This window comes from Ambystoma mexicanum, chromosome 4q (assembly GCF_040938575.1).
Source record: "Ambystoma mexicanum isolate Mex_15411 chromosome 4q, UKY_AmexF1_1, whole genome shotgun sequence".
NCBI lineage: Eukaryota > Metazoa > Chordata > Amphibia > Caudata > Ambystomatidae > Ambystoma > Ambystoma mexicanum.
The window spans coordinates 918,508,335-918,522,617 of NC_090928.1; the positions used below are offsets into that span (position 1 = coordinate 918,508,335).

A 14,283-nucleotide genomic window follows, 5' to 3' on the forward strand; every position below is an offset into this window, starting at 1 on the left:
TCTTTGCTACTCTTTTATTAACTAGATTCCACAATTGGGCGAGACTGGCGCCATGTTTAGACAAATTTCAAACGGGCTTCGTCAAGAACGCAAGCACCAGTATCAACATCCTTATTTTGAACATCATAAAGGAAAATGTAAAGAACGATGCTCCAACAGTTCACATTGCGTTTATTGACCTAACACAAGCATTTGACAAGATAAACCGTCAAAAGATGTGGGTGAAATTAACAACGTGGAATTGTCCGGCAAAGATCTTAGGCCCGGTGATTGCTTTACATACGGACACCAGACTTAGAGTACGCCTAAATCAGCAAGGGATGTTATCAGAACAATTTCCATCAGAGCGTGGCGTAAAACAGGGCTGTCCGCTCGCCCCGGCTCTATTTATCGCCTATATAGGAGACTTTCAGCATACACAACCAGCGATCAGAGCTTTCCCGCCCAAAGTGGGTAACACAGCAATATCCAGACTGTTATACGCTGACGACTTGATCCTTATGGATCAAACCCAAATTGGTCTCCAACGCCAGCTCACGAACTTTGCCAAATATATCAGTGAAAACGACTTGGAGATAAACATTCATAAGTCAAAAATATTGACGATGGGGAAAAGCCGTCAAGCAACTGCAGCCCAAGGCCATTGGTATTTGAACAACACAAAAGTCGAAACCGTGTCTACTATAAAATATTTGGGAATTATGATAGAGTCAAAAAGGTCAGAAAATGCGACCCACTCAGCACTATGGTTAAAGATCAAAAGCCTGACAACCCAAACGAAATTAGTAGATCGAAAATATGGTAAATTTTCGCTTCTCCCAGCGATCCGGTTCTAAAAAAAAAAGGTAGTGCCATCAATAATCTATGGAATGGACGCTGCGTTGAACATCGACCATACCATATGGACGAAGCTGGAAGGCTACTTGTGGAAAGCGGTGCTTGGTCTGCCGAAATCTTCATCAATTGCAGCGGTTAGACGCGAACTGGGCTTACTGTCATTGCAAGCATCAGTTGATCAAAGTCGGATGCGACTCTATCGGAAAATTATTCTTCCAGATACCCTCCCAATTTGCAAACTGGTTCAGATTGGGCTCAGCCAAGGACGTTGTAGAGCATTACACCACTGGTCTCAAAAACTTACAAAAACATTAGTTTGTTCAGTAGAAGATCTTATTGAGAATCGAAACAGAATCAAAGAAAAAATAGCACAAGCAGATTGGATCAAAACTGGAGAATTAACAACAGGAAACAAGCTCCTGGCTCATTTACCAGCTACAACACATAAACTTAATCAACCAATGAGCTACTGCATAAAATTTCCCAACAAAAAAATGCAGAAAACCTTCATGAAAATAAGATTCAATCAACTACCAACGCAAGAAATTATAGCAATTCGTACGAAAACTAAAGTACAAACCTGTAGATTCTGTTCAAACCCAGTGGAAACTCTAAGACATTTACTCATGACCTGCCCCAGAACTGCGTTTCTGCGGGAAGCCTACTTGCTCCCTTTGTTCTACGACTTAGAGGAAAACACATGGTGGTGCCGTCTGATTGCAGGAGACAGAAGTAGGTGGTCGATAGCGACTGTAAAGATTCTAGAAGCGGCTCTGACTTTAAACCAGAATCCACAATCCATTCAAGCGTGATTCAATGAACATCGTTCTCTGATCCTTTGTTTTTGGTCAAGTGTTAGTTTTCTGGTTACTTACGCTTCTTTTTCTCTTTATCTTCTTTTAAAATTGCTGATTCTTTTCTACTTATATCCAATGTGTTTTTCTTACTGTTTATTAACGTCTTGAAAATATGAAATGTTTTTGATTATACGCAAGTAAATAAAAAAAAGAAAAACAAAAAAAATTATTTAAGTAACACAAAATCATGTTTTGACACCTTTTATTGGACTAGCTGGAAATATTACACAGAGAAGTCCCATATACTCCTTCCGCAGATGGTGGACACAGAGTGAAAATTATTCTAATCAGAAATTGACTACTTTTTCATGCTCTTGATGCCTTCATATTTGTTTCTGAATACCTTTGCATGGTAATTTGTTAATTAAATTACATTATTATAATGTTTGTGTTTCATACATTATATTCTCCCAATCCTACTCTATTGTTTGTTGTTTCCCTGTTTATACTGCCACCTCTGAGCCTCTCTGGCTTAGTTTAAGCCTTTGAGCTCAATGTGCCATAGGGTCCTTCAATGAGACCTACTGTCTTGCCTTTCTCTGTCAGCCCCAGGATAGGACACTGTGGGAGTTCTGCTAACAGAGTTTTGTTTTCTAGCCAAGTTCCTAGTCATTCCAGTGCTGTTAGAAGCACAGAGGGTCATGCATCTAAGGCAGTATTGTAACCTTGGGCTAAATTAAGGATCCGTTCCCAGTGCACGATGCATTTACACACTGGGCTATCAGAACCTGAGAACAAGGGGTTACATCTGTGCAGTGACATTGAATCCTACTGCACAAACTGCCTGAAGGCAGGATAAAACAGGCCTTGGTTGCCTCACAAAACAGAAGTTACATGATTTGATTTTGTTTATTTACGTAGTGCAAGACCTCAAGGGAACCAGGCAGAAACGGCATCTAGGCACAGATGTAACAATGTGGTGAATAGAAGCCCATGGGATCATAGGATAAGCTGCTAAATTATTGACAGAGATGAGTTTTTAACTTTTTCCTGAACAACAACAAGGACATAATTTTCCAAAGTTCAGGAGGCAGCGAGTTCCAGGCTCAATGACCAAAAATAGATAAACATCTGTCTCCACAATGAACGAAGTGGGAAGAAGGGATTGTTAAAAGGTACCCACCATCCGATCAAAGTGAAGGGGTAGGATGGTAGGGCAAGATCTTGGAAACAAGATAGCCTGGCATTCAGCCATGAATGCATTTACAAACAAGGCAGAGAATCTTGAAGAGGATTCTCTGATGTACTGGGATTCAGTGAAGACTTTGGTGAATGGGTGAGATTAATGTGATTCTTGGGAGGTTAGACAGAAGCCGAATTGTAGAATTCTGTGTGACTTGGAGATGGTGCATCTGGCACGCCGGAATCCCCATAAGAAGGGCATTACAATAGTCTAATTTAGAATTGACCAAAGCCCCAACAACGGCTGGGTGATCTTTTTATGCTATGAGGGGAAGAAGGGGCAGCAGTACCTTAAATTGATAGTAAATTGATTTGTCATTTTCGCTAATGTGTGAATAGAAATTCAAGCTTGACTGCCAGATGCAACCAAGGTTTTTTTACTTTATAAGAAAAGATAATGGGACTGGAAAAAAAAGCAGGGCAACAAATGCATAAATGGGAGTATGCCAACTTTTTTTTAGGTCCAATCAGAATAATATCCATCTTAGTGGGATTTAATTGCAGGCTGTTTTCCACCATCCTGCTTTTAATTTTTTCTAGCACAAGCTACTAATCGCTGGATTGCTTCGGGGGTATATTTGAGCCTAATGTAAATTTGAGCATCATCAGCATAGGCGTGATAACTCAAATTAAAATGTGAAAATAGATGAGCTAGATGTATAGAGCTATACATAGAGCTAGATGTATACATAGAGCCTAGATCTATACATAGCTATGTATTTATGTATAGAGCTGGAAAATAGAGGCTAGATGTAAATATTGAATAGAAGCAGAGAAAGCGAATACCCCCGTTTAACACTACAAGGAACCTAGAAGCAATAAGTTACCATTTTCACCTGTTGGGTTTTGTTGTACAGAAAAGAGGTGAACCACTTCAGTGATTTTTCAGATACCAGAGCACCTTGGCCAATCTGGAGATGAGGATGTCAAAGTCAACTGAATTGAAAGCTACTGATAGGTCAAGAATTACAAGCATGCAAAGATCACCTTCATCGGCTGGCCTCAGAATATCATCCCAGACAGCCACAAGAGTGGTTTTGGTGCCATGGTGCCATGGTGAGGCCTGAACCCTGACTGAAAGACGTCAAGGATCCCATGTTCTTTGAAAAACCTTTGAAGTTGTAGGGTAACTATTTTCTCAAGAATCTTAGCAGGCCTTAGCAAGCCTGCAATCGGACGATAATTGGAAAGTAGATTGCTGTCCAATGGTGGCTATGTAATCTTTGTAATTCTGTTAGCACAATGACTTGATCCAGGTGGGCATTAACAAAAGCAGTAATCAAATCACACAGTGTTGATCGTAATTATGGTTTGTGGGTTTGCATTTTGATATTAGAGTGCATATTGCCTCAGGGGTAACCAGAGTAAAAGTACGTCTGGGTGACCTCAGTGCTGTGAGTGACAAAGAATCAGTATCTGACACAGAGTTGAGTATTAGGGAGTTGAGAGTAGATTTTCAAAAGAAATCGAGTTGACTTTCTCCGATTAGAATTAATTAAATTCATTAGTTAATTTGGGAAAGGGGGAATTACTAAGTGAGGTACAAGAGGGATTAGCTACTGTTTTTGTTACCTTGAAAAGTTCCTTAAGTCTATTGTCAGTGATGTCTATCTGGTGCGGGAGAAACAGGTATTTTGCAAGTAGAATGTCCTTTTTATATTGATTAAGCAGTGATTTCACAGCCTGACAATCACCAGGGTCTCTGGTTTTGACACAAATCTTTTCCTTCTTTCAAGCCTCTTTTTTAAGGTCCCTTAGTGAGTCAGTGTACCACTTATTACTCTTATTTTGGGTCTAGTCATGGACTTAAGAGGCACATCCATGTCACAGGCTTTCAATAGGATTGACATATTGGACTTATAAAAAATTCACAGTTAAGACCCAAGTTAAAAGGGGTCAATCCAGACAATAGTTGTGTGCCTGTAACTGAATGAAGGTCAATCTTGCTTCCTGGTAAGACATCAGTGGAGGGGGTAGTTTTGTAGGAACCTACACCATCTGTCTGAATGGAAAAGATTATGACATAATGATCCGACCATATGGCGGGCATAGTATCCAGATGGTATATAGTTTTGTCTTTGAACATGCTAGGTCTAAACAATTACCACATTTTTAGAAGCAGACGCTGTAAGCAGCAAAATATCATATGACTGGATGATTTCATGGACTCTGGGTCTTTAGAGATGTCACACCACATATTGAAATCTCTAAGAATTAGTAGATTAGTATAGTGTATTTTCACACCAGGAGGTCATTTCTGATACCTCTTTTTAAACAATATAATGTCAAAAGGGTCAAAATGGCGCTGTGATTCTACCTGGCAGGAGACTGTGAAGTAATATTGTACTGTATGGGGAATTTCTTGGTACAAGCATTGAGGAAGAGATGTAAGCATGTCATTGCTGCAGTCAAAGATTTAGTAACACTAGTAAGTGTTTAAATGGTCATTATTATCCTCTGATTTTACTGTTTTTAGCTCCATTGTATTTGTGCATTTTATCAATTATGATTATTTTATTGTTATTTTATGTTTTATTGTGTGTAGCTTTTATGACCTATTTTGGTCGAAATAGCATTTGGTTGGGAGTAGTGAAGAACGTCTGTGCCATGGAAAAGCTCAACATTGTCTAAACAGACACCAGTAGAGTGGGGGGGGCTGCTAGCAAAGGCCGAATTGATCAAAATAGTTTGGTTATAGGGATAGATTACATGCATATATTTGAGAAGTCTCATCGCAATTTTGGTAATGAAGACTGGACAGTGATATGTAGGACTTGGCAATGGGGGGCCCTCCCCGCCCCCGAACAAAATGTAGTGAAAGTCCCTTGAGACTGCTGCAGCCATCCTGTTTCTATTGGGGGCCCATTAACAGAAAGGGCTTCCCTGCAAGGGAGGATATTGTGGCTCTCATTAAAGGTCTATAAATATGGGCAAGCTATTAATATCACATTCTATCAGCCAACCACAAATGGACTTTAAAATAGATACTATGTTCCCTTACTTCAAACCATCGCTATATGCAGCTGGTCACATAATAAGTTAATGCATCAGCTTTCTAATTTTGGATGAATGCAAATACTGAAATGGTATTGTTTATAATGAATGATGTTTGATTTTTCTTCACTTGTGAAACAGGCAAGATCTCACTGTGGGTGTGCTCAATGAATGAAATGAAAAACAGAGAGAAAAAAAGGGAGTTTAGTTCAATTCAATAGGGGTTGTGATTAAATGCTCTTGTATACGCATTTTATTGATCTTAAGATAATGGTGAAGAAAATCATGAAAAAGTAACCATCCTTTTTGACGATATGTGCCAGCCAGTAAATGCATGTGAACAAGATTTTAAATGACACAAACATATTTTATCGTTTGCCCATTTGAAGATTTTGAACACAAATGTTGCTATAAATCTTCTATTCAAGTCTTTCCACTAACTTGCGGCTATAAACTCACTTCTGCTTACACTGTTAATATGTTAGGTCTTGTTTTAAATAGTACAACCATACTTCCAACATCTTTACATAATTATCAGCACATAGACTCTCCAGAAGACAGAAGTGTATGCAATATAATTTTTCGGTGGAAAGTTGGTCTCATACAAAACTAAATATAGGAAATCAAAAGGTGCATATGTCAGATCACAACCTGCAGTAAATGCAATATAAATGCGGCACACTCCACTGAATGGCAGTGAGAATGCATTTGCTTGGTTGATTGAAAACTTGAAGCTGCTGGGTTTGTGGACACAATAACAGTATTTTGATGAATAAGCAGAAATGTTCAAATGCATCTTAATCATCGCGATGTTGGCGAGAATTGAAATTGCATATATCTAAAAATGAGCAATACACTCAGGACACAATTATTATTGAATTTGATGCAGGACTCTTGTACACAATCAGTAATGCAAAGTCCGTAGTTAGTAAGAAAATGTACAAAAACAAAATTGGAAACCTCAGACAAGGTCAGAGATTAAAGAATGGGTGAAAGACACACCAATTGTTTGCAATATGAAGATGTATATTCAGCAATAAAGCAGAATTTCATTAAGTAGTAGAATTTTTGGATCTCTTAAATTGAATGCACATTTCTTGTCTCGTCTCGTCTAACTGGCTACTTTTGTTAGAAAAATATATAAGATATATTGGTAAATATTATATATCAAACAGAGCATATCAACTTCTGACTTGAGTGTAAAGATGATATGTTGTTTAAGTATGATCTTTAATATTTCTGCTGCATAGCAAAATATTAATAGAAAAATAGAAATGAAAAAAATGAAATAATGGTTTGAAAAGCAGTTTACACAAATGCTATAGGGCACCTTGGCTGCCCCTTAACAGAATGTATATCCAGCCACTAACACACCAACTTAACATCCATAAGTAGTGATCATGATAGAGAAGATCCTATTCCTAATGAATAGAACCCTTTTCATGCAAATTGGGCTACACAGAAGACATCAGTACTCCTACTTTTCTTATCATCTCATGCTACAGCACAATATAACCCTCATACTTTGAGGGTAAACTGCTTTAAAGTTCATTGTGTGATCTGCTTTTAAAACTCATCTAACCATGCTTCCAAGTTTATCACAATTCAAATAATGAGGCTGCAAATGATAATTTTACGTTTTAACAACTGCTAATATTTTTATCTAAATGTTTTGATTAAAGTAATATGTTTCAATGAAAATGACACCATCTAAAAAAGGAAACTTACATAAAAAGCAGCAAAGTGCAAAAACATCTTTACTTGGACAATTAAATGTACAACAAAGCCCTAACTCCACTCTCACAGAAATGATTGATCCCTGCTACCTAAATCACTAAAGGTTCCTCTGTTTATTGCATAAATGGGGAGCTTCTTTAGCGAATAGGGCCCTAAGTGATGTCATCGTACCTCGTCTCTTCTGTGGCAATGAAGAAACCACCATCAGGAGCATCAAGCCAGTTGGGTCTCATTCTCTTGACCCCTGAAATAGTGCTTTGCTTAATAATGCTCATACCAGCTTGCACGGTCTTTCCATTCGTCAAATGTGAATGGTGAGCAGCATGCTGCAACGAGAATAAGAGCAAAACAGTAATGATTTACATCATATTTTGCTTCTTATCTAGTGATTGAAAACTTGGTCTCAAAACATCTAAGCCATTTAACAGTGACAAGGAGCCCTTCCCCAGAAGATTTAACAGTATAGCTGGAGACCAGTCCACTAACCCATCTTTATTGTAATGACCATACTTTGCTATGGACTCCCACCCCAACCCGAAAACAGCAATCCCTGTTCCTAGACTGGAGAATTTCCCCAACACCCAACGTCATCAATGAAAGGTTTTTAGCAAATTCAAAGTTACCATGGATTCTCTTGAGGAAAAGGAGTAGAATGCGTAAATGCATGGACTAAAACTACCAACTCCAACCCAGATTGAAACCAACTAACCCCTCACATGGAGCTGCATTTTACACTAAATTTTCATTGATCAGAAATGACCACATTACACTGTTGTTCAGCATTCTTATGCACAATTAAAGATTACCTGAAACTGACGTGGTATCCACTATTCAAAGCCAAAAGAAACCTTATGACAGACAACCGTTAACTTTCATCAATAGTCCATAAAGTGAAAAACACTTTGTTCAAATCAAAAACCTGCTATCGAGATGGTAATTCAACAGCCCCAATAAAAAGATAAAAATAAGGCAAGGCTAAACTAGCTAATCCGGGATTGCCTTCCACCCTGTTAAAGATCCATAGTGGGACTTTAATGCTCTGGAGAAGATAAGATAGATGACACAGCATCCATGAGAAATGTTTCCAGGACAAAAAAGTCACTACAAGACTCTTTAAAGAAATAAACCTCCCCCAAGGAACTTTTCCAGGTAATCTGGAAACTCACACAAACTGCTTACTTGTACTACAGGATTGTCCCTGCTCAACTGCTTTGAGACAACACATATAACCACAATTCTTCCTCCTCTTTGAAATAGAAGACATCATACATTGGCTCATAGGAAACAGTCTTTAGTAGTGCCCCTAATCCCACCACTCATTCTAGAAACCTTGCCCTTTCCTTATTCCAGCGAGAACTGATTAAAGGTCACCTGTTCGAATGACAATAAATCCAAGGTCTTTGCCCACCACTATAACCCACTTAGGAACAGTAAGTGTGCATTCCAACAGCCACCCACCACATCACAATGTTACATGCCTCACTGGACGAAATCATTTATTGTCCAGAAGTAGTAAAAAGGACAGAAAAAGAGTCTCTGTGCTATGCCTAGAATTGTACCACAATTTGGTTCATGGTCATTTATTTTAATCATAAAAGTAAAACAGACTGCAAGTGAATTGTGTACCTCCTGTGCCTCTACATTGGTAGCATGGGACGAAAGCAGGCTATGCTCTAAAGATGTGAATGAGCTGCAAAAGCCGCCAAACAAACAACAGTACTTTAAGAACCAAAATAAAAGGAATGTCCAAGCAAGATTCTATCAAAATAAGTGCTTTACTTAAACACAGATAACTAATAGATGTACTAAAACTCTACGTCTGTAGGGTGGTCACACAGATAATGCAGACTAGAGATAAACAGGCCATACACACTCTGCATATTATAATGCAGGAGGCACAAAATGCAGGCAAAAAGAAATAAGCATTGGGTACTAACCAGTCCCTAAACTCCAAGGTAAAGGCTGGCTGGTCAGGGCTTCTAGAATTGATTTGGAAGTGGTCCCATTTCATATAATCACTACCATATTCTCTTTTGGTGACTAGGCCTGGTCAATCCAGTCTTCTTAGTGCTTTTCTCTCCATGGTGTCTCATTTCGATGCAGCAAGCTTGCTTAGCGGTTTTCGAGCACCACAGCATGGATGAATTAACAGAGCTGACTGTATGGCACTTGGATGCAGAAAAATATGATTGGAGTCAGCTTGACTTGGTTGGCAACTCAAGGGTAGATAAAACAGGCACTTCGGTCTTGGTGTCTCAATGTGGCACATCATCTCAAAGGACATTGATCGTAGAAGGACTACTTTCAACCAGTCGTTTCAAATGGTGGCCGAGGCAGCTTGATGAAGCGAAGCAGCGGTACAGGCAGTGTTCAGGTACGTGAAGCATCTTGAGGTTGGTTCAGCATTGGCTCAAATTGCTCGAAAGTGTCTTGCAATTAACATTTTGAAGTGCTGAGCAACAGCATTGCCAGGGTACTGCCCATGGACTTTTGAACCCATAGACCTGGGTCCTTTAAGACGAGGCAGCTATACTTAGAGATGGATGGGGATACAGAACTCACTCATACATCAATAATCAAACTGACTCAGGAAGTTGGCAAAACTTAGTACTGTGTTATTTGCAATGATCTAAAACAGGGAGTTACAACGGACATCAACGGATGTCGCAAAGCACGATATCTGTGAATTTAATAAAAAACGCAACTTTAATAGTCAAAACTCATCATTGATGTTACACTATGTGGCACACTAGAAAATACTACTTGGGGATGTGATAGGCTTACAGGGAACATCTAGGTATACGTTCCATACTGATGGGGGGGGTTGTGATTGGGTCTCCAGCATCAGGTGGACAACTAATCCCTTCTCTAGTGCAAGTCATCTGCATCGTCACAAAATGCATGATGATCCATTGGTTACACAAACTATAGGGCTCTCTGTTACATGGCCCCCTATAATTGGTTGGCATGCTTGTACCCTTTTGGAATATTCCACACATTAGCAGCACAAAGGCTGATCTTGACAATATCTTCCCGCCCAATTAGCCTGACATCTATCATCACTCTTGTGGTCTGCCCTTCAATCCAGGCTTTGAACTTTGCCTTGCAGAAGCTCTCTGTGCTTGAGAAAAAAAGGGAGCGTGGCATGGTTTTATCTTCTGGTTTCTGTGTAGCTCGACCCAAAGTCTATTTCAATCTGGCCATGGAACTGGAGACCAAGTTTTCGAGCTCTATGCTGCACATAATAGTCATAGTGGCCTCGACTCTTGGTGCTGGGCCAGCCAGCCTTTCTTTGATTCTCCTTCGCCATTTGCTATTTTCCAACTGTGCCACACTGAAACCCTTTCCATTCACTGGGTTCAAGCGTTGCTAAAGTGCATCGTGGAACTTCCAGGTTCTATACATTCCTATGTATATACATTGGCGTATCGATGCAATCTATTCTCTATGTAGCCAGCCTCAAGATGACTTTGTCTACTTACGTTACAGCATCTGTACAATTGTAAAATGACTTTGAATTTTCTTCAGCGTTTCTTTGCATGAGTATCTTCATTTCAAGCCCGAAATGTTGCTTATCTTTGAAACCTCCTCTTCAGATCTTAAAGAATGTCTATGTTCTTTTGTCTTGTTCATCTTTTCAGGGTGTGTCAGTACTGCTCCGCATGACACCACCAGTCCTCATTCTCCATCCATTTTCACACTTCTTCTGGAACTCTGTCCAGAAGACCACCATATATTTGTGAATGCATATAGGGTGTTCTCAATGGATACCTTGTTTCAAGAATTCTTTGTGGTACAGGCATCCTCACTGGTGCTGCAGTTGTCAAAAATTCCGGTTCCCAACACATGGGCAACATGGGGGTGGAGCTTCTGACTCCTCCTCAACACTCACCCCTCTGGGTGATTCATCAACCACTCTCTCATCAATTTGTGTTTTCTTTTTTGTTTCACTGCACTTATCAGACATACCCTGTCTGCTGCCTTACACTCAGCACGTGCTTCTTGCTGGCTGCACTACCACTGTTTGTTGCCTTTTATTATTTGTTTATTTTTATTATTTATCTGTTTTTCCCTTTGCTCCGAACTTTCCACTTCTCCCCCCTTCCATGCACTTTTGGCCTTTTCTTCTCCCATGCACTTGCACGTTTTCAATGTCACTGGGCCTAGTAATATTGTTGTTTTTGTTCTCCTTTGTTTTCCCTCCCTTGCCTTGTTGCGCTTAGAACCACTTGTGTACGAGCGCAATATACATAAAACATCAATTCAATTCTATCTTCACATCAAGGCATCCTCGTCTGAAGAAATGCTTCTTTGGAGTCCATATATTTAGAACTCCTTTCAGGCATCCTGCTGATTCCACATGCTCATCAACACTCCAGGTCATAAGGCTGCATTGCCCACTGGAACTGCAGTAAATCCATCTTCCCATATATTTCTTTTGGTTCTTTGGATACAGGAACTTTGTTCCCTCAGCTGCATGAATACTGGCTTTTACGTAGTCTCTGATTTCTTCACCTGTTAGCTCTTTAAGTTTGAATCCTGATTCGACATCAATCATGATCTTCATTCCTACTGCTTTCTTCACAGTCTTCTTGCGTTGTGTGATAATTATCCTGATCACAAAGAACCCAAACATGATCATCACCAACAGGGCTCCAAGGAACTTGACATTTTCGCCATCCATTGTGGAACCCATGAGAAAATGGACGCGAACCAGATGTCATCAGCAATGTCTTCCACTCCATCTTCTATCTTGACGAGTAGGTTTGTCAGCATCGTTATGGCCTCTGTCAAGGTGCCATTCTGGTCATCGTGAGAAGGTATGAATGTACAACATGATTCTCCGATTTTGGCACAAACACCTCCATCCATAGCTGTAATCATATCCAAGACATATCTGTTCTGTAGAGTAATCAGTCGTATGGCTATTAGCTCATCCTTGATAGCTTTACATCCCTTTATGGTGGTGTTGATCGTCTGGAGAAGCTCCCATCTGGTTATTTGTAACCATTTGGTATTTGCCATCATCTGGATCCCAGGCATAAATATAATAGTAAAAACTGAAGACGTCTTGCTGAACAATCTGTGTTGATAGGGAATGGCATTAAAGGCTTCTATCAATTTGGCTGAGAAATAGTTTTCTCTCTTCATTCGATTTAGGAGTTCAGCAGATCTCTTCTTCCACAGGTGAGCATCTGCTTTTGGAAACTCTCCAATATTCAGATCACTCTTTGGAATAACCAATGCTGGAACATGGACAATCACGATGGAACATAGTCCTCCCCAATCTCTGGGCAGCTTCATGTATGCTCTGGATCCACAGGCCCAATAGTGATTCATTGTCACTACTGCCCCATCTTTAATTCCTGGTACATCAAAGATTCGACCACACTGTTCATTCTTTCTGACTTTACTTGTGGCATTATTTCTGAAACATAGTTCTGCACTCGTCAAAGGCATTATCTGTAATGGACCTCCTTTGTCTTTGACCCACGTCAGAAGCTTTGCAAGTCTCGGCCAGAGAGGTTTGCATCCATTTTCCACTTGTTCAATAACTGGTTTGTGATGACCAGTTACTGCCAAAACTCTGCACACGACTATACCTTCTTCCCAGCCGTCTGGAGAAAGTACTGTTCCCCGCATCACTTCCTCATCAGTCTTTCCTTAGCAGTTGAACTTCCTGTTTATCTCCCATCTGATTCCAGCTCCCTTCATGCCAGTTTGTTCATATCTTATCACATGATTTCTGGTGTGTGCGCTTTCTCTTGTCTTTAAGTCTTAAACATAGTCATCTTAATCTTGGGCCGACCATTCCGTCACCCATACCAAGGATGCTGTTTGACCCCGCAACTAACCTCTTGTATGACAGAGTGCAAGGTGAGTGAGGCAATGAGCTGTTTGAACATCTATTTCAATAGCTATGAATATCTTAGACTTTCCCATAGCATAAGACAGGAGTGCACATACATAGCAATCCTCCTTAGAAGTACTTTTTCCCACTTCTTTCATGTGCTGATACCACATGTTGTTCCCCAAATGTGCCGTACTGTCTAAATAATCATTTAATTCATAATCATCCTCCCTTGCACTTCTCTTAAGTATCTTTCTTGCCAGATGAGCTTGTATAAGCAACTCATGAAACACATCAGCATACATTCTTCCTACTCGGGGAATCATAGGGACACTTGACAGAGAAATCGGTGCCTTCACATGAGCTACTTGAATAGGAACAATCACATAAGGCCTTGGCCTTCTTACTGTATCTAGTTCTGCAAAAGTAACTGGAGTGGGAAAGAGTAACTGAACTCCTTCCGTTCTGGAACCATTAAAGTAAACAGTGTGGGGCAATAGAAACAGAAAAACGATAATGGATGCTGAACAGGCATAGATAATGCACCAATACATTAGGCTCCACCACTGATGTTTCTCCACACGTTGACTATGCAACTGCTATATGCTCTATACACCACATGATTGCCGGTAATTACTTTTAAGGAAGGAAAAACTTGTTTTATTCAGGCAATTTCGTTAGATGGTCCGATAGCTGTTGAATTTGCTCTATGATATCCACAAGTAATCAGCTGATTGCTGGCCGATTTATAGGATCTCACATAAACACATAAATGTTAATGTTTCGCCAAACAAGATAAGGGTGTACTTGAAGCAAATAGTAAAA

At 39.8% G+C, this 14,283-nt stretch overlaps 1 protein-coding gene across 4 annotated transcripts in view; it reads right to left on the bottom strand.

Annotated features, from left to right (window-relative positions):
* MTA3 (metastasis associated 1 family member 3) overlaps window positions 1–14,283 on the bottom strand; it is a 1,736,304-nt gene that overhangs the window by 181,405 nt on the left and 1,540,616 nt on the right. For 2 of the 4 annotated variants that reach the window (XM_069608474.1, XM_069608473.1), the window contains one exon: window positions 7,779–7,933. The exons of the other annotated variants lie outside the window; for them this stretch is intronic. In XM_069608474.1, coding sequence (XP_069464575.1) covers window positions 7,779–7,933 — 155 coding nt within the window. The remainder of the gene's footprint in view (window positions 1–7,778; window positions 7,934–14,283) is intronic. 4 annotated transcript variants of the gene reach the window in all.